This window comes from Hyaena hyaena, unplaced genomic scaffold (genome assembly GCF_003009895.1).
Source record: "Hyaena hyaena isolate Hyena2069 unplaced genomic scaffold, ASM300989v1 scaffold_879, whole genome shotgun sequence".
NCBI lineage: Eukaryota > Metazoa > Chordata > Mammalia > Carnivora > Hyaenidae > Hyaena > Hyaena hyaena.
Genome location: NW_024081510.1, coordinates 720,152 through 740,711, shown reverse-complemented (window position 1 = coordinate 740,711; position 20,560 = coordinate 720,152). Strand labels below are relative to the sequence as shown.

Below are 20,560 nucleotides of genomic sequence, written 5' to 3'. Positions count from 1 at the left end.
GTGAAGGATGGAAGAGGGTCGCAGGGGCCCTGGAGACCGTGGGAAGTACTTATACATAGTTATCTAAGTATTAGACTCCTGACCCTGCAAAATGCTAATACAGAAAATCTCCACTAACTTCACATATGTATTACGTTTACCCGTGCTATCTCTGCCTACATACCTCCTGGCTGGTGTGGCAAAGACAGTTTTTGATGGGACACGCAACGTAGAATTGTTCCAGAATCAAAGTTTGACTCATAACACAAGCAAGGTAGAAGAAAACATCCTTTAGGTTCATGGTCTATTGTTGTATGTGCATGAAGAGTGTGCACGTACTAGAGAGCACTGCTAAGCAGCATGACAGAGCTGCCAGAATGCCCAGTAGAAACACCTAGTGTTGCTGGTCAACAGCTCCACTCAACGTTCAACCTTAGAGCGTCTGGTAGGTACTAGATTCTACAAAGTTACTGTGGGGGATACGAGATGGTTAACACAGGCTCCCGACTCCTAGGAACTTAATATCTACCAGAGGAGGTCAATAATAAATATAGATACACAACTTGGAGTTAGCAGAGTGCCAGGAAATACTGAAGGGACACTTCTAATTGGGAAGGAGAGATGTTGAGGATTGGGGACAAATTTATTCAGGGGGTGGCATCTGATAATAGTTGGGAAAGGTGCAGAGTCTGAGTAGATGAAAACACGTTGCCCTTGCTGGGCATGCAGCCCCAGGGGAGGGCCTAGAGCCTGACAGGGAAAGGCAGGGCTGTCTCCAGAAGGAGGGAAATAAAACCACCAGGCCCGCGGACCCTGAATGGCACCCAAGTGCCACTGGGGGCCTAAGTAAGGACGGGGTACAGGCCAGCAGAGGGAAGGCAGGCTCCGTGGAAACAGACAGAGGCAGAGGCCTGGACTGGGGCTGCCCTGGGCCCCAGTTCCCACATATAAGGAGGGGCTCACTCCCAGGGAAGATGCACATTCATGCAGTGGTCCTGCTGCAGAGGGTGCCCTGCCAGACACACCAGCTGCCTAGCACTGCTGTGCATGGGAGGCCTGTTGGCTCACAGGCCCGTCTTTGCTGAAAGGCCAGGGGCACCGAGAATCCCAGCCATGTGCTGCCCCCACCCGAGTCCCCAGCACACTCCCGGCCTTGTTGCTGCAGATCTCAGTGACCAACACTTCCCACCTACCGCCTCACTGGATCCAGAGCACTCAGCCTTGGCTGAACCTCAGGACCAGGAGCCTGAACCCTCTGCATAGGCACCAGGGCCCCCAGGAGGCCAGCGGGCAGCCAGGGTGCTATCACGCCCTTAACAGCAGGAGCCATGCCTGGGCTCAGTGGGGACAGGACATGTCCCAGGCCACACAGAAGCATGGAGCTTTATTTCCAGAAGGCATGCTGGAGGAGGCCACCTGCTCTCTGTGCTGGTGCCCCACGGTCCTGTCACGTCACGGGGTACCTGATCCGTGCAACGTGCATTAAAGGGTCGCGGTGGTGACCAAGACCTGCTCCAGCTGCTGCAGAAGCTCCTCTGGCTGCAGCGAGAACGTGCTAGTGTCCACTCTCTGGAAGTCTGGGTGGGCCACCACAGAGGCCAGCACCTCGGCGATCCGGCCAATGTCAAAAACAGCCTGCTGGGGGCCCAGCATGGTGCCCTCACCATCCTCACCCTCCACTTCATCAGGGCCCATCCCCTTGGCCAGCAGGAGAAGTCTCCTCTCAGCGATGATCTTGAGGAAGCGGTAAAATTCCTCGAAATTGATCCCGGAGCAAGCCCTCATGATGACCTGGCCGGGGAGGAGCAGCCAGTGAGCCACCGCTTGCTCACAGTTCCAGGAAAGTATCTGCCGTCTGTGGGCCGCACCCAGAGACCTGGTATAGTCCTCAGGATTGGGAAAGAGATTCCCGGACTCAGCCAGCAGTGGAAATCCTGCTGCCTGGAAGCCCCAGTGACCTGCTCAATGCCCAGACTGACCTTCACACAGGCAGACCTAGAGGCTACGTCACCCCAAAGACCACAGCTCTGGCCCACTCCAGGAATGCAGGTGGCCCTGGGGGCTGCACCACACTTCGCCCACACTGTAGCCCTGGCCCTGCAGAGCCTCCCCATCCCCCACTGCAGCCCTGCAGGGCCCCTCCCCAGTCCCCACCGCAGCCATACAGAGCCCCTCCCTGTCCCCAATGCAGCCCTGCAGAGCCCCTCCCAGGACTCTCCACCCCCTGTCCTGTCCAGGCTGGCCTACCTGGCAATGATGGTGCCAGTCAGGCATGGTGTCCCTCCACTCGTTGACTTCCTGCTGTACGGCATGGAGCTCTTGCTGCAGGAAGTGCCACATGTTGGCCAAGTTACAGCCATTGACCCAGTTGTGGTTGATGGAGATGGTGTCCTCCTGGGAGGGGTAGGGCATAGGTATCCCCATGAGCCCACGGCAGGCACCACCCCTCCCCCCGCCCCGAGGTCCTTCCAGCCCTCCCCAGCCCAGAAGGGTTGTTCTCGTGTCTCTGAGGTGCCAGCAGGGAGAGGGGGCTGGTGGAGCCTGGCCCACACGCAGGCTCTCCTAGACGGGGAGGTGGGGGGGGGGAGTTGGGGGGAGTGCCAGGGCCTAGCCCCTCCCTGTGGAAAGGCATCTGAGAAAGTGCCAAGGGTGAGGAGGACTGCTGGGCTGGCCAAGGGGCAGTCAAAGGGGGAGACGGGCTCTCTGGGGCGGGAGCCAGACCAGAGGGGGCCCCAGGGTGTGTGTCCCTGACCCGCCTGGGCCACACTGTGGGCATGTGCATGAGGCATGCCTACCCTACCAGGTTGTGGACTTGGTGGTGCCAGCCGCTGGGCACGAACACCATCTCGCCTGCCTCCTGTGTGACCTCCAGCGGTGGGCTGCAGTGCTCGCGCATGGGGTACAGGCGGCGGTCAAGGAGCACAGGGGAAGTCACGTCATAGGGCAGGCCACCATGGCAATCCCGCAAGGCTTCTTCCTGTCCCGGAGGGAAGAAGAACCACTTTTTCCTCCCACAGATGTTGACAGACCAGCTGAAGGAGCGGAAGATGTCAGCGTGAAACGGTGACCTGTGCAAAACACCCCCTTAGTGCCTCTCAGCTGGGTGCCATCTGGTTCTTCCCAGCAGGAGGCCGTGGGCAGAACTCTGGGGGAGAAAGGGGTAAGCTGGCCAGGAAATGGAGGGCTCCCGTGAAGTGGACAGGCCTCAGGACCACATGTGGGAGCTGGTGGGGATGAGGTGGCAGCAGGAGGGAGGAGGCAGACAGGCGGTACCAGGCGGGGACGAGGTGGCAGCAGGAGGGAGGCGGGCAGGAGGTACCAGGTGCCGGTGGGCCCCATGTACACGAAGCGGTAGTCGTCCACGTCCAGGGCGTCCCAGTACTCGTTCAGCCAGTCGGACGAGAAATACACGGGGAGGGTGAAGACATCCTCTGCTGACGCGTCCCTGGAGGGGGACAGGGGGCTGTGGCAGGCCTGGCTAACGAGATGTCAGGTTCTAAGTGTTCTGGAATGCCATGAATGACTCTGACCTGCCTTCCAGAGCCAGCGCCCACTGACTGCCCAGGGCCCGTCCAGCCGCCAGGTGACCACAGCCTCCACGGCCTGACCACAGCCACACCAGGTAAAACAGCTTTGGGGCTGCATCGACCACACAGGCAGGGACCGACTGCTCCAGAACCACTTCCAGGCTTTCAGCCTCTGGATGGGCTAGGGCTCCAGACACCTTGTCTACATCACGCTGTCTTTCCAGAGTCTGGGGGCCTCCTCTGTGCTTTCACCCCACCAGCGACCTCCAGTCTAAGCGGATGCCAGACCACAGGCCCAAGTGGTACAGCCCCTGTATGCTGAGGTCCTTGTCTCCTACTCCCCAACAGCCCAACAGCCCCTGATCCAAAAACCTTATCCCACAACCAGGCCGATGGGCCCCAGGCACAGGAGCACAGCAAAGTGACCCAAGGGGGCAGGTGGCCCCAACGACATGCTGAAGCAAGCTTCTGGAGCCCCTCCCATATCCCTCATGGTCACAGGCCATGGGGGGGGGACCCCAGGAGCACAAACCACTGGTAGCTCCCCAATACACCAGCCACTCCCTCTGCAGCCATGCCTTTGTTGCCATCAGACTTCTGTTTATCCTTCAAAACCCTGCTCCAATGTCGTCTTCCAGACAGCCACCTCTGCCTGTCTGACCCAGGCGTCACTCGGTTCTTTATTCTAGGGTTTCTAGGGACATACTTGACGCTCAACCAAATCAGCTACCAAATAATCACTGAACAAGCTTCTCGAACAAGCATATTCTGCTAATACCTAGAAAACACACCAGAAAACCCCCTTGTTGTCTACTGGAAGCCCAAATCCACAGTGCGGGAGCCTCTAGGTCTGCAAGTCCATACGCACTACTGGAACAGGAGTCCCTGAGGGCCTGTGTCTGGTCTGTGCCAAACAAGCAGCGCTGAGGCAGGAAGCACCGGGGACACGCTGCTGTCGGATGCACTCTTGGACTGGCCTCGGGAATCTCCAGGGAGCGAGTCTCATCTCGGTTTACCTTTCTAAACCTGACTTTCCACACCAGCAAAATGAGAATGCAGTTGTTCACTCATCTACCCAACACTAACTTAACACCCGTTCTGCCCTGTGCTGCTGGCTGGGGTCTGAGCATGATGGTCGATGCGTGTGAAAAACGTGCCCCTGCGCAGGGGAAGGGGGCACAAAACCCAGGGACCACCTTGGAGAGTGCAAACGCAGTGGATGGGGTGAGGCTGCCCACACACAACAGGTGCTTCCCAGAGCCACACCGTCAAGAGCTCTAAGGGGGAAAAATGTGTGGCAGGCGGGGACAGACCACGACAGCCCTCCTTGTAGACTGGGATCGCTGGTCAGCGATGGAGACTTGCTGGAAAGTGACTCCAGGCAGTCAGGAGACTGGAAACAACCCAAGTGGACAGGAACTGGCCTAACCTGGAAAAGCAGGACTGGAAAGGGAAGGCCAGTCCTAGAGGCACCTGAGAGGAAGGACAGAGGCTGGGTACTGGGTACTGCCTGCCACTGAGAGGGGGTGGAGTCCTCAAAGAGGGTTCTGGGCAAACGTGATGCGGAAGAGGTGGTCGCGGGAGCCCACATTCCTCACAGCCGCCCACCCTGTGATTGGAGAGAAGGACACGTCCAACCGCGGAGGAGAGCCAGGTCTGTGCGCTCCCTAAACACCCTGACTGGGGGGCGCCTGGCTGGCTCAATCTACTGAGCGTCCGAGTCTTGATTTCCGCTCAGGTGGTGATCCCAAGGTCGTGAGATCCAGCCCGGAGTTGCGCTCTGCGCTGAGCGTGCCGCCGGCTTGGGATCCTCTCTCTCTGCCCCTCCTCCCCTCTCTCTCTCTCTGCCCCTCTCCCTCTCTCTCTCTCTCCCCCCTCCTACTCCCAGCCCCCAAAATAAAATGCCTAACTGAGGAGAAGACGAGATGCCCTGTGGGCAACCAGGGCTCTCTTAGATCCATGTAAAGCAGTGGCCCTGCGCATGCGCCACCCCTTTACCTGCACAGGTGCCAATCTTTGAGGTAGAGGCAGCCCCGCGGAGAGGAGTAGCCTCCCTGGATGTACTCTTGCCAGTAGCTGATGTAGTCTCTAAGAGGCATGTGTTCTTTGGGGTTCGAATTGTACTCCTGGACCCCGCAGTTAGCAACTGGCACGACCACGTCTCCTGAAACAACAGGGTCCGACACGGACTGCTCAGAGGCTCCCCAAAAGCCACCCTCGGGACGCGCTACCACCGTCGGCTGCCGGCGCCCCGTCCTCACCGTACTTCCGAAGCAGGTGCTCGAAGTTGGGCTTCCCGCTGGGCGTCACCCAGTGCCTGCGGCTGCCCCAGCCGGCGGTGAAGGAGCTGGAGAAGACGCACGGCCTGTTGGGCAGCAGGTAGCCCTTGAAGAAGTCGGCGTAGGCGAACGAGTCCGGCTTCTCTATGAAGTCCACGCAGCCGCGGGGCGGGCTGGCGCCTCCCGGGAGCCGCCCCCGGAGGCCTCGGAAGTGGCTCTCGGCAAAGGCGCGCGTCTCCCTGTCCATCCCAGGACGGGCTGGGCGTCTGCGCGGGGCGGACAGCGCAGGGGCCGCTGCTTCCCTGTGAGCGCCGTGCGCCAGACCTCCGCCTCCTGTTGTCCGATGCCGGAGACAGGGAGGTAAACGGGAAGTGCTTGCTGAAACTACTTCCGGAGCAGAAGCCGGGGGCACAGGGTTCTCACGGCCTCCGTGCCAGCGGGAGCGAAAACCTCGGCGCACAAGCTCTCAGAGCCCGCGGTCGGCCCTGCGCCGCGGAGCGGAATCAAAGGCATGTGGGCAAAGTTGCTGCCCGAGTACAAACCAGGAGCACCGAGCACTAGGCGCATGCGCGTAGCAGGCTGCGGGCCTCATTCTGCGCAGGCGCAGCGGCGTCCCTCAGCACCTCCAAAGCTACTGGTACCACCGGCGTCTGAAATTGTCAAGCAGCGCCAGACCCAAGTCTCGCGGTCTGAGTGCCGCCGGGTAACATAATTAAGCGGCGCCCCCAGCGTGCGGCCAGGCCTGTGCCAGAGCCCGCCCGGCCCTCCTGCAGCACAGTCCCGCCTTCCGCTGCTGTCACGGTGAGAACCCCTCCTTCCAAGCGCGCCACTGACCGGGGGAGGTGGTGGGGCATGCACTAGGCTGACGAAGGGGCACGGGGGTCAGAGGGGCCCAGGAAGTGATGGGGATCAGGAGGGGACGCTGGGCACCTGTAGGGGATGCTGGGGGGTGGTGATAGGGACCTGGAGGGGATGCTAGGGTACCAGGAGGGGATGCTGGGTACCTGGAAGGGATGCTGGGAGCCCGGGGGGTAATAGGGACCTGGAGGGGATGCTGGGGACCCAGGGGATGAGGACCTGGAGGGGATGCTGGAAGCCCAGGAAGGTGATGGGCACCTGGACGGGATGCTAGGGGACCAGGAGGGGATGCTGGGTACCTGGAGTGGATATTGGGAGCCTGGGGGGAGGCGTGATAGGGACCTGGAGGGGATGCTGGTGGGGGGGCAGGAGGGGATGCCGGGTACCTAGAAGGGATGCTGGGAGCCTGGAGGATGATAGGGACCTAGAGGGGATGCTGGGTGCCTGGAGGGGATGCTGGGGATCCAGGAGATGAGGACCTGGAGGGGATGCTGGAAACCCAGGAGGGTGATGGGCACCTGGATGGGATGCTGGGCACGTGGAAGGGATGCTGCGGGACCAGGAGGAGATACTGGGTACCTAGAGTAGATACTGGGAGCCCCGGGGGTGATAGGGACCTGGATGGGATGCTGGGTCCCTACCTGGAAGGGATGCTGGGGGACCAGGAGGGGATGCTGGGGACCTGGATGGGATGCTGGGTACCTGGAGTGGATACTGGGGCACCGGGGGGGGGGTGATAGGGACCTGGAAGGGATGCTGGAAGACCAGAGGGGATGCTGGGTATCCAGAAGGGATGCTGGGGGTTCAGGGGATGATAGGGGCCTGGACAGGATGCTGGGAGCTCAGGGGTTAATGAAAGGGAGGGGATGTGGGGGCCAGGAGGGAATGTGGGGAGCCATGGGGATGGGATGATAAGGGAATAAAGTTCCTGAAATGCAGGTGTGGGGGTTCAAGAGTGAAGATTTGTGGGGGTTCAAGAGTGGAGATTTGAGGCTGCACACACCAGGTCTGAGATTGGGCAGCCTCTGGGGACGTGGGAGGGGGTGACAAATCAGGATCTCAGCATGTTGGAGAAAGAAATGTTCTGTGAACGCAAACCTACCCATGTCAACATGGAAGGGAAGATTATAGGTTCATTACTATGTGAACTTGACAGATTACACACACGTAGAGAGTCTGCAAGAGAGTACAGAGTTGGGCAGAATACATGTCACACACGGTAAAGCAGGAGAAAGGACAATTACGACCTCTCATCGCCTTGAGGGGAGAGCAGATCACCTCCTTAGTCTTTTGTACCTCGTGAGAGACTCCTGACTCAGTTCTGCAGGTGTGTGTTTACAGCTCCGAGTTGGCAGCTGGTGACTGCCTTGTAAAATCTGGACGCTGAGTTTGTCTCATTCCTGCCTGAAGGAGACACTCTGAGTAAGGAGGAGGGACAGATGCCTCTCCTTTATTAAATGAGGAAAACTCCACCTTGTTTACCCTTAGAGGTTGCAAGAGGGAGGTTCTGGGGATGTTGGGACTCTGAGCTTTGGAGGGGGACTTAATGGGGACGCTTTCCAAGTGGCATAAGGCTTACCCAGAAGGAGAACAAGGAGGACCAGAAGTGGGGAAAGGCAGAGGAGCGGGGCCAGGAGGGGACTGAGCTGGGGAGAGTCTGAGTTCTGGGTAGAAGCAGGGTCCATGGTGGGAACTGGGAACGCCGCCGAGGTGGGGCAGTTGGTGGACAGTGTTTGTGGCAAGTGGAGCAGCACGAAGGGCCGTGTGCTCCTGTGTGTGCGGGGCTACATTCCCACTCGGCCTCACTGTGCCCTGGGGTTAGCATGTGGCCGTCAGTGAGGACATGTGGAACCGTTCATGTGGGGGGGAAATAATCACCCGCGGGCGACTGGGAGGCTCGGTCGGTCGGTTGAGTGTTTATGTTTGATGTCAGCTCAGTGTTCATAGGTTTGAGCTGGGTGTTGGGCTCTGTGCTGATGACACGACTGAGCCGTAAGTCAGGGTAGGATTTTTGTACTGTTTCCTGCAGCCCACGTAGCGGCCCTCTGGCGTGGGCAGTGTTGCACCACTGCACCGAGGGGGCTGAGGCAGCAGGAGTGAGAGCAGGGCTGGGGCTGGAAGATGGGCTGTGCCCCTCAAAGGCCCCCAGATGGCAGGCCTGGCATCACTGAGGAACTGGGAAGTACATATTCTTGGGCCCCAGACAGGGCACTGCTCCCAGCCTGGACGTAGCCCAGTGATGCACCATGCACAGCCAGAGAGGAGGGTGGCAGGTGGAGTTTGAAAGTTAGCCCTTGGTGGGAAATGCCGTGGGAATGAGGAGAAACCTGCATTTTCCGTCTGTGGCGTTAGCGGGTTGGTGCACGCCGTGTGAATGGACCATGTTGTTGCAGAGGAACAGCCCCAAACAGCACATGTGAGCCTCGTGGGTGAAAGCGTGAGCCTGAGGAGCAGGAGGTGAAGGTAATGGAAAAGGTGGCTGCCGACGCCTGGAGACACTGCTCCCACTGTTCTGACTCCAGACCTGCTTGTGCCCAGGAGTCCTTGGAACTTGTGTGAAATGTCCCTGGTCCTGTTACTTTGGAAACTAACTAAAAATAGGGTGTTTATTTGATACTGAGTGTCAGTCCAGGGCACAGGTCTGATGCAAGCGCTCAGTCATCCACGCATAATATGCATCTCACAAAGTGCTGGGCATCGTGTGCTGCACCCATGTGCCCACTCATCTCTCCCCATGAGCATCCCCCATTCTGCTTCTTTCCCAGGTCAGTGTGGGTCCCTGCAGGTTCCAGTCCCAACAAGGACTCCAGGAGCTTAGCACAGATCAGAGGCCCGGGTCAGGACCTGGAAGGAAGAAAGTCGTCCATGGTGGACACAGTCAATATTGCCACATGAGGTGATTTGTGGTTCGCTCAACACGCATTTACCAGGGCCCTGGGGTGTGCCCACATTGTGCCCAAGGCACCTTCCTTGTGATGTTTGCCTTCTGCAGTGGGTATACTGAGCCTGTCATCATGTCAGCCTATCAGCCATTGACAGGCTCCTTGGAGCTGTGGTCAGAGCTGTGGGCAGTGCTGTGGTCAGAACTATGGTTAGAGATGTGGTCAGTGCTGTGAGTAGGGCAGTGGGCAGTGCTGTGGTCAGAGCTGTGGGCAGTGCTGTGGTCAGAGCCATGGTCAGAGCTGTGGTCAGGGCTGTGGGCAGTGCCGTGGTGGGGAGGTCGCCACAGCTGAAGCAATGTCCGCGTGAGGGCTCCTGGGGTGGCCACTTCTGGGGTTTCTGCCCTTCTGTCAGGTCCAGCCATGGACCCTGCTTCGGGTGGGGCAGGCCTGCATTCTGCCCACCCTGGGTGGAGGGAGGCAGCTGTGTTCAGAGCCTGGCCACCCCCGCCCCCTGCCCCTGCCGTGGTGTCTCTGGCCCAGGTGTGCTGATGAGCTCTGGCCTTCCCCAGCGCTGATTTGTCACTCTCCTGCACAGACAGGGTAGCCAAGGCGGAGGAGCAGACCCACTGGCAGCCAGATGAGCAGAGAGGTTTGTGTGCACACCTGGCCGTGTTCCTACTACTTAGAGCTGGACAAGCGATGGGTTCCTGGAAAGCTTTCCTTAACCTCCCGCTCCCTGAAGTTTATGGCTGATGAGGCCCAGGAGACGCTGGTGAGCTTCCCACTGTCTGGCATCACTGCGATCAAGAAGGAGGCTTCTCACTTCGTCTTCAGCTCCATCACTGTCCTGGAGAAGGACAGCCACAAGCACTGGTTCAGCTCCCTGCTGCCCAGTCGCAATGCCGCGTTTAGCGTCATCGAGCATTTCTGGAGAGAGCTGCTGCTGTCCCAGCCAGAAGCGCCACTCCCTGCCACCAAGGGGAAGGAGCTGACGGGCCTCATGGTCTGCTCCCAGAAGCGCCTGGAGGACACGGCCCGCATCCTCCACCATCAGGGTGAGCAGCTGGACAGCATCAGCAGGGGCCTGGACAAGATGGAATCCGACCTGGATGTGGCTGACAGGTACACGGAGCTGTGCAGCCCTGCCCCAGGTGTCTTCCCCGCCGGCCCCTGGGTCGTGCACGTGAGGCACCCACCGGGCGAGCTGTGGGGCACCTTGGTTGGGGGAGGGCTCTGCATTTCCAGTGTCCCAGAAAGATGGCCTCAGTCAGGCACCTGTGAGGTAAGAGGCCCTGTGGCCGGGGGGCTACTTGAGATCACACGTGGCCCGCCGCACATATGTAGTGCATAGCCGCACAGCCAGCAAGCCTGGGGCTGCACTGAGGCGCTCCAGCTGCACCAATCCTCTGTCACGGAACCTTCCCCCCACCCTGTTTCACATCGAGGACCCCATGTGGGTCATATATACCAATATTAACCTGTTTTTTATGAACTAAGAGTCAAAAAATAACTTGCTTGTTCGAAGAGTGCAATAATAAACTCGCGACCTGGTAATGTAAACAGCTCTGTGAATGAAAAATAGTTTCTGTAAAGCAGGCAGGCTTGGTGGGAGGGGTAGTGCTGTGTGGGGTTTCTGCCCAACTCTCCTGCCCGTCCCCCTGCCCACCTGCTCCTGCGGTCACCGTGTGCTGTCCTGCACCCTGGGGCCCCTGGGTGCCCCACACATGTGCGCGAGTGCAGAGCAGGACACTACCAAGTGCTGCTGGGCAGACACTGGCTCTAGGGGCCTCAGGGACCACACTCTGCCCCATGCTCTGAGGCACGTGCAGGGTGAAGGGGGTTTCAGTGTCCTCCCACGTCCCAGATGGCTGTCTGTCAGGGAGCTCGTGGCCAGGTGGCCTCCTGGTGATGCACCCTGACTCCAGGTGTGACTGCCGCTGGTGGGGCCCCTTGACCCGAGTGACCCCACTCTTTGGCCCGTTGCTGCCCTGAGAGACTCTTCTGAGTGCCTGCATGGTGTGGGGCCTGTGCTGGAGCTGCAGGGAACAGGGCCCTAGATCGCACCTTCAGAGGCGCGCTTGTGGGGGTGCCTGGGGCTCAGTTGGTGAAGCGACTGGCTCTTGGTTTTGGCTCAGGTCATGATCTCACAGTTTGTGAGTTCTAGCCCCACACTGGGCTCTGTGCTGACAGTGCAGGGCTTGCTTGGGATTCTCTCTCTCCGCCCCTCCCCATCTCGTGCTCTCTCTCTATTTCTTAAAATAAATAAACCTAAAAAAACCAACCAAGTTGCAAGTAGAAGTGTACAGCAGAATACCCTGTATCAGTAGTGGAGGGCAAAGTACAGGGAGCACCTGAGCCTGGGGACCGCACAGGGCCCCTGGGGAGGGCAGAGCAGCCACGGGATGTTCCTGGCCCCGTCCTTGCTGCACATCCCTCAGGGCTGTTGTGGGGAGGGTCCCAGGGAGCTCTCTGCTTGGTCCATGAGGTCCGGTTCCCCCTCAGTTCTAAAGTGTGTTCCTTTCAGATTCCCCCATCTGGTCGTCCAGCCTCTGATCTCATTCTGTGTCTGTCTGCTTGTCTTTTTGTTCCACTTTTTGTTTCTTAAAGTGGGTCTTCCTCCTACCCTTCCATCTCTGTGATGTTTTTAATTTCTCAGAGTATTTTTTTAAATCTCCAAACGCTCCTGAATAGGAGCCTGTTGCTTCACGGGCACACTGACCTCTGTGTCTTGGGGTTTTCTGGAGATCATGTGTAGGGAAGGACCTGGGAGTGTGTCCCGGTTCAGGGGAGGCGTTTGCTCCCCTACCCTGCTCCCAGTTCATCACCCGCCCTTGAGCTGAGCAGCAGGCTCCCTGTTGCCGGCTCCTTCCAGACACACGGCTTGGACCTTCAGCTTGTGGGGTGTGGTGGGGCCCAGCTACAGGGCGGCGGGTTCACACCTGTTGTCGAGGTCCCTAGTGTCCCCTGTCTCCACATGTAGGTTCTTTACCACAGCCAGGCTCGTGTCCAAACTTCGCTACCACTGCATTTTTGCTTATTTCCTAGATTCACGAAGTCTGTCTGGTTTCCAGGGTCTGAAACGTTGTAGCTGCTGTGTCTTCTCCTTGTCCTCAGGGAAAATATATGTATTGGATTTGCCGTCTCTGATAGTGTGATTCATAAGAAATATGGACTCTGCCCTTGTTACTGTTCCTGGCACAGAGCTCCTAACGCCCTCGGGTTTCCCAACTGAGGATGGCAATGAAGGTGTCAAAGTGTTCATAACAGACCTGAGTCCATGTTGTTGCGGTGACTGTGGGAAGCCCCTAAGGATGTGGGACCCAGCTGTGGGACCAGAGGGTTGGAGGCTTCAGTCCCACCCCCTGACCTCTGGGGAGGGGAGAGGGAATCAATCACCAAAGGGCAGTGGGTTAATCAATTAGGTCTATGTAACGAAGCCCCCATGAAAACCCAGAAGGTCTTGGGGTGGGTGGGGCAATTCCAGGCTGGCGAGCACATGGAGATGTGGGGAGAATGACATCCCGGAGAGGCATGGAAGCTTCCCGCCCCTTCCCCAGCACCTCACCCTGGGCGTTTCTTCCATTCGGGCTGTCCCTGAGTCATATCCTTTTGTAATAAACCACCAATCTAGCAAGTGAAACATTTCCCTGAGTTCTGTGAGCCGCTCCAGCACATTCATCAAACCCGAGGAGGGCCTGTGGCAACCTCTGATCTGTCACCTGAGGGTGGAGGGTCTGAGCACAGGTGATCTCTGGCCTTGGGGTTGGCATCTGAAGTGGGCGTGGCCTTGTGGGGCTGAGCCTGTGGGGTCTGACACTGACTCCGTGTGCACAGGGCCAGGCTGAGTGAATGGCTTGGTGTGGGGATAAAACCACATGAATCAGGTCATCCTCTGACAATCTTTCGAAAAGACATATCCTTGAGCATCTTTTTTTTAGTGCACCAATCTACAATTATTTACAATTCTGTTTTACATTTCCATCATTATCTTCAGAAAAATAGCTTTGGGATGTGGTCTTTCTAACTTTGCAGTTGTTTGCAGGTGCCCAGGAGCAGCACAGGTGGCATCCTCCCCCCTGCCCTCCCCCCAGTGGCAGTGGGTAGACTGCTCTGGTTGGTGCTGCACCTGCATTCAGTGTGGGTTGTTGCTCTAGAGGGCAGTGTGCTTTACTCAGAGTCCACGGCAGGATGTGCATACCTTGAATAGTGTTGGAGCAATTACCTGGGCTCCATGGCCCACAACTGCGAGTCAGGGTCACATGGGCCCTCAGGAAGTGTGTGCACTCTGAACGTGGGTCTGGCCTCAGATATTCCAAGTTCCCCCGACATGCCTCTGTCACACTGTTCCTACCTGGACCCCTGAGACCCCAGGCCCTGGCCAGGTACATGCTGGGGGCAGGGTTACTGGGGCTCGTGAGGAGGAAGAGATGCGGGGGTGGGGTGGGGGGCTCGTGTCGGGGAACGGGTGTGGGGGAAGGGATGCGGGGGCTCCTGTGGGGGAACGGATGAGGGACCTCTTGTGGGGGAATGGGTGCAGGGGAAGGGATGCGGGGGCTTGTGCAAGGGAACGGATGAGGGGGCTCTTGTGGGGGAATGGGTGCAGGGGAAGGGATGCAAGGGCTCCTGTGGGGGAACAGATGAGGGGGCTCGTGTGGGGGAAGGGATTAGGAGCTCATGTAGAGGAAGGGATCAGGAAGGGATGCGGGGGCTGGACCAGAGGAAGGGATGAGGGGGCTCCTCCGGAGGAAGGGATGTGGGGGTTCCTGCCAAGGAAGGGATGTGGGAGCTGGTGCGGAGGAAGGGATCAGGGGCTCATGAGGAGGAAGGGATACAGGGGGCCGGTGCAGACAGTCCATTGGCTCTAGCCCTCATGAGGGTGCCTGAGTTTTCCACCCACAGCCACCCGCTCCATCCTGGAACATGCACTGTCTGTGGAAAGTCCAGATTTTCCTGCCGTTTTTGAACCTTGTCCCATTTGCAGTAAAACAGACATAGTGCAAGTGGGTTCTTCTCCATCCATATGGTCTTCTCCTTTGAGTTGCCATTTTATTGCCAGTTTTTGCCTTTTCTGTGTCTAGATCCGTATTTCAACAGGAAATTGGGAAGTGAGATCTAAGATGTTCTTTCTTAGGCTCCTATTGTTTGCTTTTGATTCCTGCTAGGAAATGAGGGTAACAGTGGAATAATTGGAAATATCTAAGCCATCGTCTGTTTTACATGTTGTGTTCCTCTTCCTGAAGACTCAGTGGATGAGCCAGAGAAGGACTGAGTCACAGAAACAGACCTCTCCACTCCCGACCACTGTGCTTCTTCTGTGCGGGGCCCCTGAAGGGCTGCCCCCATGTCTATCCTGCACATCTCCCTGTGTCCCACTGTCTCTCCGGCAGCCCATCGCAGGGGCTGAAGCGCCGCTGCCGGGCCCCCCCCCCCGCCCCGCCCCACTGTCAGAGTCGGCACCTTCAGGCCTGAGTCTGCTTGCGTTATTATTATTGTGCTCTGTGATTCATTGTCCCCTCACAGGTCTTTCCTGCGGGCAGGCCGGGTGCACTGTGAGTCCTTGTTTGGGCTGGAAGTGACCCATCATGGTGCTGGGTCTCTTGTCCCACCATGGTCCCAGGTGGAAACAGTTGTGGTGCCTCCCTGTCCTGACCCACGCCCACCTCTGCCCTGCCCTTCCTCTCTGTCTCCTTCTCTGCCCCTCTCTTTGTGTGTGTGAATGTGTGTGTGTGTGTGCATGTGTGTGTGCATGCATACATGTACATATGTGTGTATGTGTGTTCCCTAAAGGTTCTGTCTCTCTGGAGAACCTGACAGATATGGAATCTGGTACTAAGACTGAAGGGTGATTTCTGAATTTGTTCTATAGTCTCGGGGATTTCTAGTCTGATTAGATTTAAACCTATTAATAACTCTCATTTCCACGCCTCGTGTGTGGCATGTAGCACTAGAGATACACAAAATATCTCTGCAGGACACTCCTAATCAAATATTTTATTCTTCTTTAACACTTACTCATTTTTGAGAGGAAAAAGAGACAGAGTGAGAGCAGGGGAGGGTCAGAGAGAAGGAGAGCACGGAATCTGAAGCAGGCTCCAGGCTCCGAGCTGTCAGCACAGAGCCCGATGTGGGCTCGAACTCAAGAGCTGTGAGGTCATGACCTGAGCCAAAGTCGGATGCTTAACCAACTGAGCCGCCCAGGTGCCCCTAATCAAATACTTTAAAAGACAAGGATCTGAGTGACCACACATTTGATGCTAATAACATTTTTGTCAAACTAATGACATTTGCAGGCTGCTCCTAACTCCACTGGACAAAGTGCAGACAAGAAAAAATGAGCTCAGGGTGCCACAAAAGTGGACTGAATGCTCAGTCTCTGCCCTGAAAGATGCCCTGAGCTCCTGGAGCTGCAGGGCCTAGATTTCTTACCTTCTATTGTATAAATTCTAGTTAGTGAACATATAGTGCAATGATGGCTTCAGGTTTCAGGAGTAGAATTTAATGATTCTTCACTTACATACAACACTCAGTGCTCGCTCATCCCAACAAGTGCCCTCCTTCATGCCCCTCACTCATGTACCCCATCCCCCACCTACCTCCCCTCCATAAACCCTCAGTTTATTCTCTACTGTTAGGGGTCTCTGTGGTCTGTTTCCCTCTCTTCTCTTCTCTTCTCTCCTCATATGTTCACATTTTGTTTATCAAACTCCACATGAGTGAAATCATGTGGTATTTGTCCTTCTCTGATTGACTCATTTCACTTAGCATATAATACATTCTAGCTCCATCTGTATCATTGCAAATGGCAAGATTTCACTCTTTTTGATGGCTGAGTAATATTCCATTATATACATATATGTGTATATATGTATACATACTACTTTTTTTTAACGTTTTTATTTATTTTTGAGAGACAGAGAGAGAATGTGAGCAGGGGAGGGTCAGAGAGAGATAGGGAGACACAGAATCTGAAGCAGGCTCCAGGCTCTTAGCTGTCAGCACAGAGCACGATGCAGGGCCTGGACCCACAAGCTGTGAGATCATGACCTGAGCCGAATTCAGATGCCCAACCGACTGAGCCACCCAGGCACCTCTACATACTACTTTTTTATCCCATTCGTTAGCTGATGGACGTTTGTGTTGTTTCCACCACAGTTTGGCTGTTGTTGATAATGCTGCTATAAACATTGGGGTGCATGTACCCCTTCAAATCAACATTTTTGTATCCTTTGGATAAATACCTAGTGGTGCAATTGCTGCTTCCTAGGGTAATTCTATTTTTAGTTTTTTGAGGAATTTCCATGCTGTTATCCAGAGTGGCTGCACCAGTTTGCATTCCCACCAGCAGTGCAAGAGGGTTCTCCTTTCTCCACATCCTTGCCAACATCTGTTGTTTCCTGAGTTGTTAATTTTACCCATTCTGACAGGTATGAGGTGGTATCTCATCCTGGTTTTGATTTATAATGATGAGTGATGTCGAGCCTTTTTTTGTGTGTCTTTTGGCCATCTGGGTGTCTTCTTTGGAAAAGTGTTAATGTCTTCTGCCCATTTTTTGACTGGATTATTTGTTTTTTGTGTTTGATAAGTTCTTTATGTATTTTGGATACTAACCCTTTTTCTGATATTTCATTTGCAAATATCTTCTCCTATTCCGTCAGTTGCCATTTAGTTTTGAGGTTCTTTTTCCTTTGCTGTACAGAAGCTTTTTATCTTGATGAGGTTCCAATAGTTCATTTTGGCTTTTGTTTCCCTTGCCTCTGGAGACGTGTCTAGTAAGAAGTTGCCATGGCTGAGGTCAAAGAGGTTGCTGCCTATATTCTCCTTTAGGATTTTGATGGTTTTCTGTCTCATATTTGCATCTTTCATCTATATGTTGAATTTATTTTTGTGTATGGTGTAAGTCAAGTGGTCCAGTTTCATTCTTCTGCATGTTGCTGCCCAGTTTTCCCAGCACCATTTGCTGAAGAGACTGTCTTTTTTCCATTGGATACTCTTTCTTGCTTTGTCAAAGATGACAAAGATGTCAAAGATCATATAGCTGTGGGTTCATTTTTAGGTTTTCTATTCTGTTCCATTGATCTATGTGTCTGTTTTGTGCCAGGACCATACTGTCTTGATGATTACAGCTTTGTAATATAGCTTGAAGTCTAGAATCGTGATGCCTCCTGTTTTGTTTTTCTTTTTCAAGATTGCTTTGCCTATTTGTGGTTTCTTGTGGATCAATACAAATTTTAGGATTGTTCTAGTTCTATGAAGAATGCTGGTGTTATTTTGATAGGGATTGCATTGAATGTGTAGATTGCTTTGCGTATATAGACATTTTAACAATATTTGTTCTTCAAATCCATGAGCATGGAATGCTTTTCCATGTCTTTGTATCTCTTCAATTTCTTTCACAAGTTTTCTATAGTTTTCAACATACAGCTCTTTACCTCTTTAGTTACGTTTATTCTTAGGTATCTTATTGTTTTGGTGCAGTTGTAAATAGGATTGACTCTTGGATTTCTTTTCCTGCTGCTTCGTTATTGGTATATAAAATTCAACCGATTTCTATATGTTGATTTTATATCCTGTGACTTTGCAGAATTCATATATGAGTTCTAGCAATTTTTTGGTGAAGTCTTTCGGGTTTTCTACCTGGAGTATCATGTCATCTGCAAATAGTGACAGTTTGACTTCTTCCTTGCAAAATTTGATGCACTTTATTTCTTTTGGTTTTCTGGTTGCTTAAGCTAAAGCTTCCAGTACTGTGTTAAGTAGTAATGTTGACAGTGGACATTCCTGTCTTGTTCTTGATCATAGGGGAAAAGCTCTCAGTTTTTCCTCATTGAGGATGACGTTAGCAGTGGGTTTTTCGTATACAGTCTTTATGAGATTGAGGTGTGCTCCATCTATCCCTACTTTGTTAAGGGTTTTTATCAAGAATGGATTCTGTGTTGGGGTGACTGGGTGGCTTAGTTGGTTAAGCGTCCGACTTTCACTTAGGTCATGATCTCGCGGTTTGTGGGTTCGAGCCCCATGTCGGGCTCTGTGCTGACTGACAGCTTGGAGCCTGGAGCCTGTTTCAGAGTCTGTGTCTCCCTCTCTCTCTGACCCTCCCCTGCTCACGCTGTCTCTCTCTCCTAGAAATAAATAAAAATATTAAAAAAAAAAAAAAAAAAGAATGGATTCTGTGTTCTGTCAGATGCTTTTTCTCATCTGTTGAGAGGATCATATGGTTCTTATCCTTTCTTTTATTGATGTGTGTTGATGTTGATTGATTTCTGAATATGGAACCAGCAGGGCCAGGATTTCTAAAACCAGATCCAGAGTGTCATCTGTGAGCATGTGAATCACAGCACAAATTGAAACCCCAGCTTTGTGTGCTATCTGCTGTTAAGTGTAGGACACTGATGAAGAAGAAAATGGATCCTGAAAAGTGCCACATGGACATATGGGAAAGTCCTGATGAAACTGGGGGCATTGAGCCCCTCCATTTGAGTGAGTCTTTGTCGGCAGACACGTCCCTTCCACCCTTCTCTGGGGAGATGAGCTGTCTTGGCTGGAGGAGTCTGTAACTGCCCCCCTGAGGTAATTGCCTTGCAGGATGATGGTGGGTCTCTTCAGGATTCACCCCACCACTCTCCTTTGCTCCTAGATGAATTGCTAGGCTCCAGTCACAGCAGATCCCAAAAGGTAAGGCACAAAGGGTGACCTTGAGGAGTGTGTGACCCCGTGGAAGAGCTGCGTGAAGTGTCCAGTGTCCACGGATGGAAGGAAGTCTGCAGGACACACACGGGAATGGATATTAAGGGTGGGGATGGTGGTGGAAAGGACATTATTTACAGCAGAGGACCTACAAAACAAGGGGCTGGATTCGCTGCTGTTGCTCCTGGGGTTGGAGAGGGCTCTGCTGGTCCACTAAGGGGCAAGGCATGGATGGAAGGTGACCTACACTGGGTGAGGTTGGAATGGTACTGTGGACTTACTGTTTGATACCTGCTCCCCACCTGGCCCGGCGCAGAGGACACACTTCCCCCAGGACCATGAGAACACCGTTTGTGAGGGACCCCACATCCTCGAAGAGCCATGTGGCCACTCTTCTGTGTAGGCCAGAAAGGATGGTGAGCACTGCTGCCCCTGAGCTGGGACCCTCCCCATGGCAGGGGAAGTGGACTTCGGGGTCCCAGGCCAGGACCCTCCCCATGGTGGAGTGATGAGGGTGATGGACTCGAGGGTGATGGACTCCAGGGTGCTGGGCTGGGACCCTCCCCGTGGCAGGGCTGATGGACTCTGGGTGTCCAGGACCAGTTGGTGGCCTGCAGTCACTGAAGACATGTGGGATGGTCACCACAAGGGAAAGGAGAGTGGAAGCAGGAGTCAGAGTGGCGTGAGTCCCAGAGACCTGTGGTGTTGGCTGGGTGGTCATGTGTCCCTGGACGAGAAACAGATGGGCAGGTAGGGACCTCTGTCCTTACCAGGGCTGTGTACACAGAAGGGCCTGGGGTCAAGCGAGTGAGCCTCTAACTGGAATTAGAAAGCCCCTGAATCATGTCCCAGAGTTGAACCAGTTTCCAGATCCGAAGCCCCTTGAAGGATGGGGACACAGGGTCCCCTTGAGGAAGAACCCTGGGATGCCACCAGCGATTGACACTGTCATTCCTCATTCCAGCCTTCCCCCCCAGGGCCCTGTGGTGTCTAACCAGGGCGACTGTGCACTGGGGGCAGGAAGTCATCAGACTTTTCGGAACTAGGGGACACTGGATCTGACGCTGATTCTAGCAGATCCAAAATGGCCCTGTGGCCCACCAGTTAGAGGAGGGGCTTATTGAGGTCAGGGGATCTCTGGAGTTTCAGCTCAGGTCTGCCACACACAATCACACAGCAGTCCCTACGGGCCTCTGATCTTCCCAGTCCTGGAGCACACAATCGGAATGCACACTCTCAGCAGCTAGAGAAGCCCGTGCCAGTTCCCTGACATGCTGAGCAAGAGCTCCTCTGGGGAGGCCACTGGAGCCACCTGGAATAGTGAACCATTCTTGCAAGTGTTGCAGAGTGA

At 55.0% G+C, this 20,560-nt stretch overlaps 2 protein-coding genes across 6 annotated transcripts in view; one reads left to right on the top strand and one right to left on the bottom strand.

The window, feature by feature from the left end:
• Positions 1-264: 264 nt before the first annotated feature.
• JMJD4 (jumonji domain containing 4) lies at positions 265-6,136 on the bottom strand. Of its 2 annotated transcripts, none has more exons than XM_039220253.1 (6): positions 5,768-6,136; positions 5,505-5,670; positions 3,299-3,457; positions 2,780-3,047; positions 2,227-2,373; positions 265-1,770 (listed from the first exon to the last, which is right to left on the bottom strand). In XM_039220253.1, exons 1-6 carry the CDS (start codon positions 6,030-6,032, stop codon positions 1,462-1,464), a joined length of 1,314 nt encoding a protein of 437 aa, XP_039076184.1. In that variant the 5' UTR covers positions 6,033-6,136; the 3' UTR covers positions 265-1,461. The 2 variants fall into 2 exon arrangements, with proteins under 2 accessions (XP_039076184.1, XP_039076185.1); XM_039220254.1 differs by having other exon boundaries at positions 3,299-3,424.
• Positions 6,137-6,369: 233 nt separating this feature from the next.
• Positions 6,370-20,560, top strand: part of SNAP47 (synaptosome associated protein 47) — a 39,287-nt gene continuing 25,096 nt past the window's right edge. For 2 of the 4 annotated variants that reach the window (XM_039220258.1, XM_039220255.1), the window contains exons 1-3: positions 6,370-6,586; positions 9,409-9,539; positions 10,121-10,647. In XM_039220258.1, the coding sequence (XP_039076189.1) occupies positions 10,163-10,647 (485 nt within the window). In that variant the 5' untranslated portion in view covers positions 6,370-6,586; positions 9,409-9,539; positions 10,121-10,162. Of the gene's footprint in view, positions 6,587-9,086; positions 9,107-9,408; positions 9,540-10,120; positions 10,648-20,560 lie in introns of those variants that run through there. The other 2 variants (XM_039220256.1, XM_039220257.1) reach the window with 2 other exon arrangements.

Bases quoted from the DNA above. Each gene is read 5' to 3' on its own strand.
- JMJD4 (XM_039220253.1), bottom strand. From the start codon at position 6,032: ATGGACAGGGAGACGCGCGCCTTTGCCGAGAGCCACTTCCGAGGCCTC. The intron at 3,048-3,298 runs GTACCTCCTGCC...TGTTTTGCACAG, and splicing joins ATGGGGCCCACCGGCACCTG to GTCACCGTTTCACGCTGACA. The intron at 1,771-2,226 runs GTAGGCCAGCCT...CTCCCCGGCCAG, and splicing joins ACTGGCACCATCATTGCCAG to GTCATCATGAGGGCTTGCTC.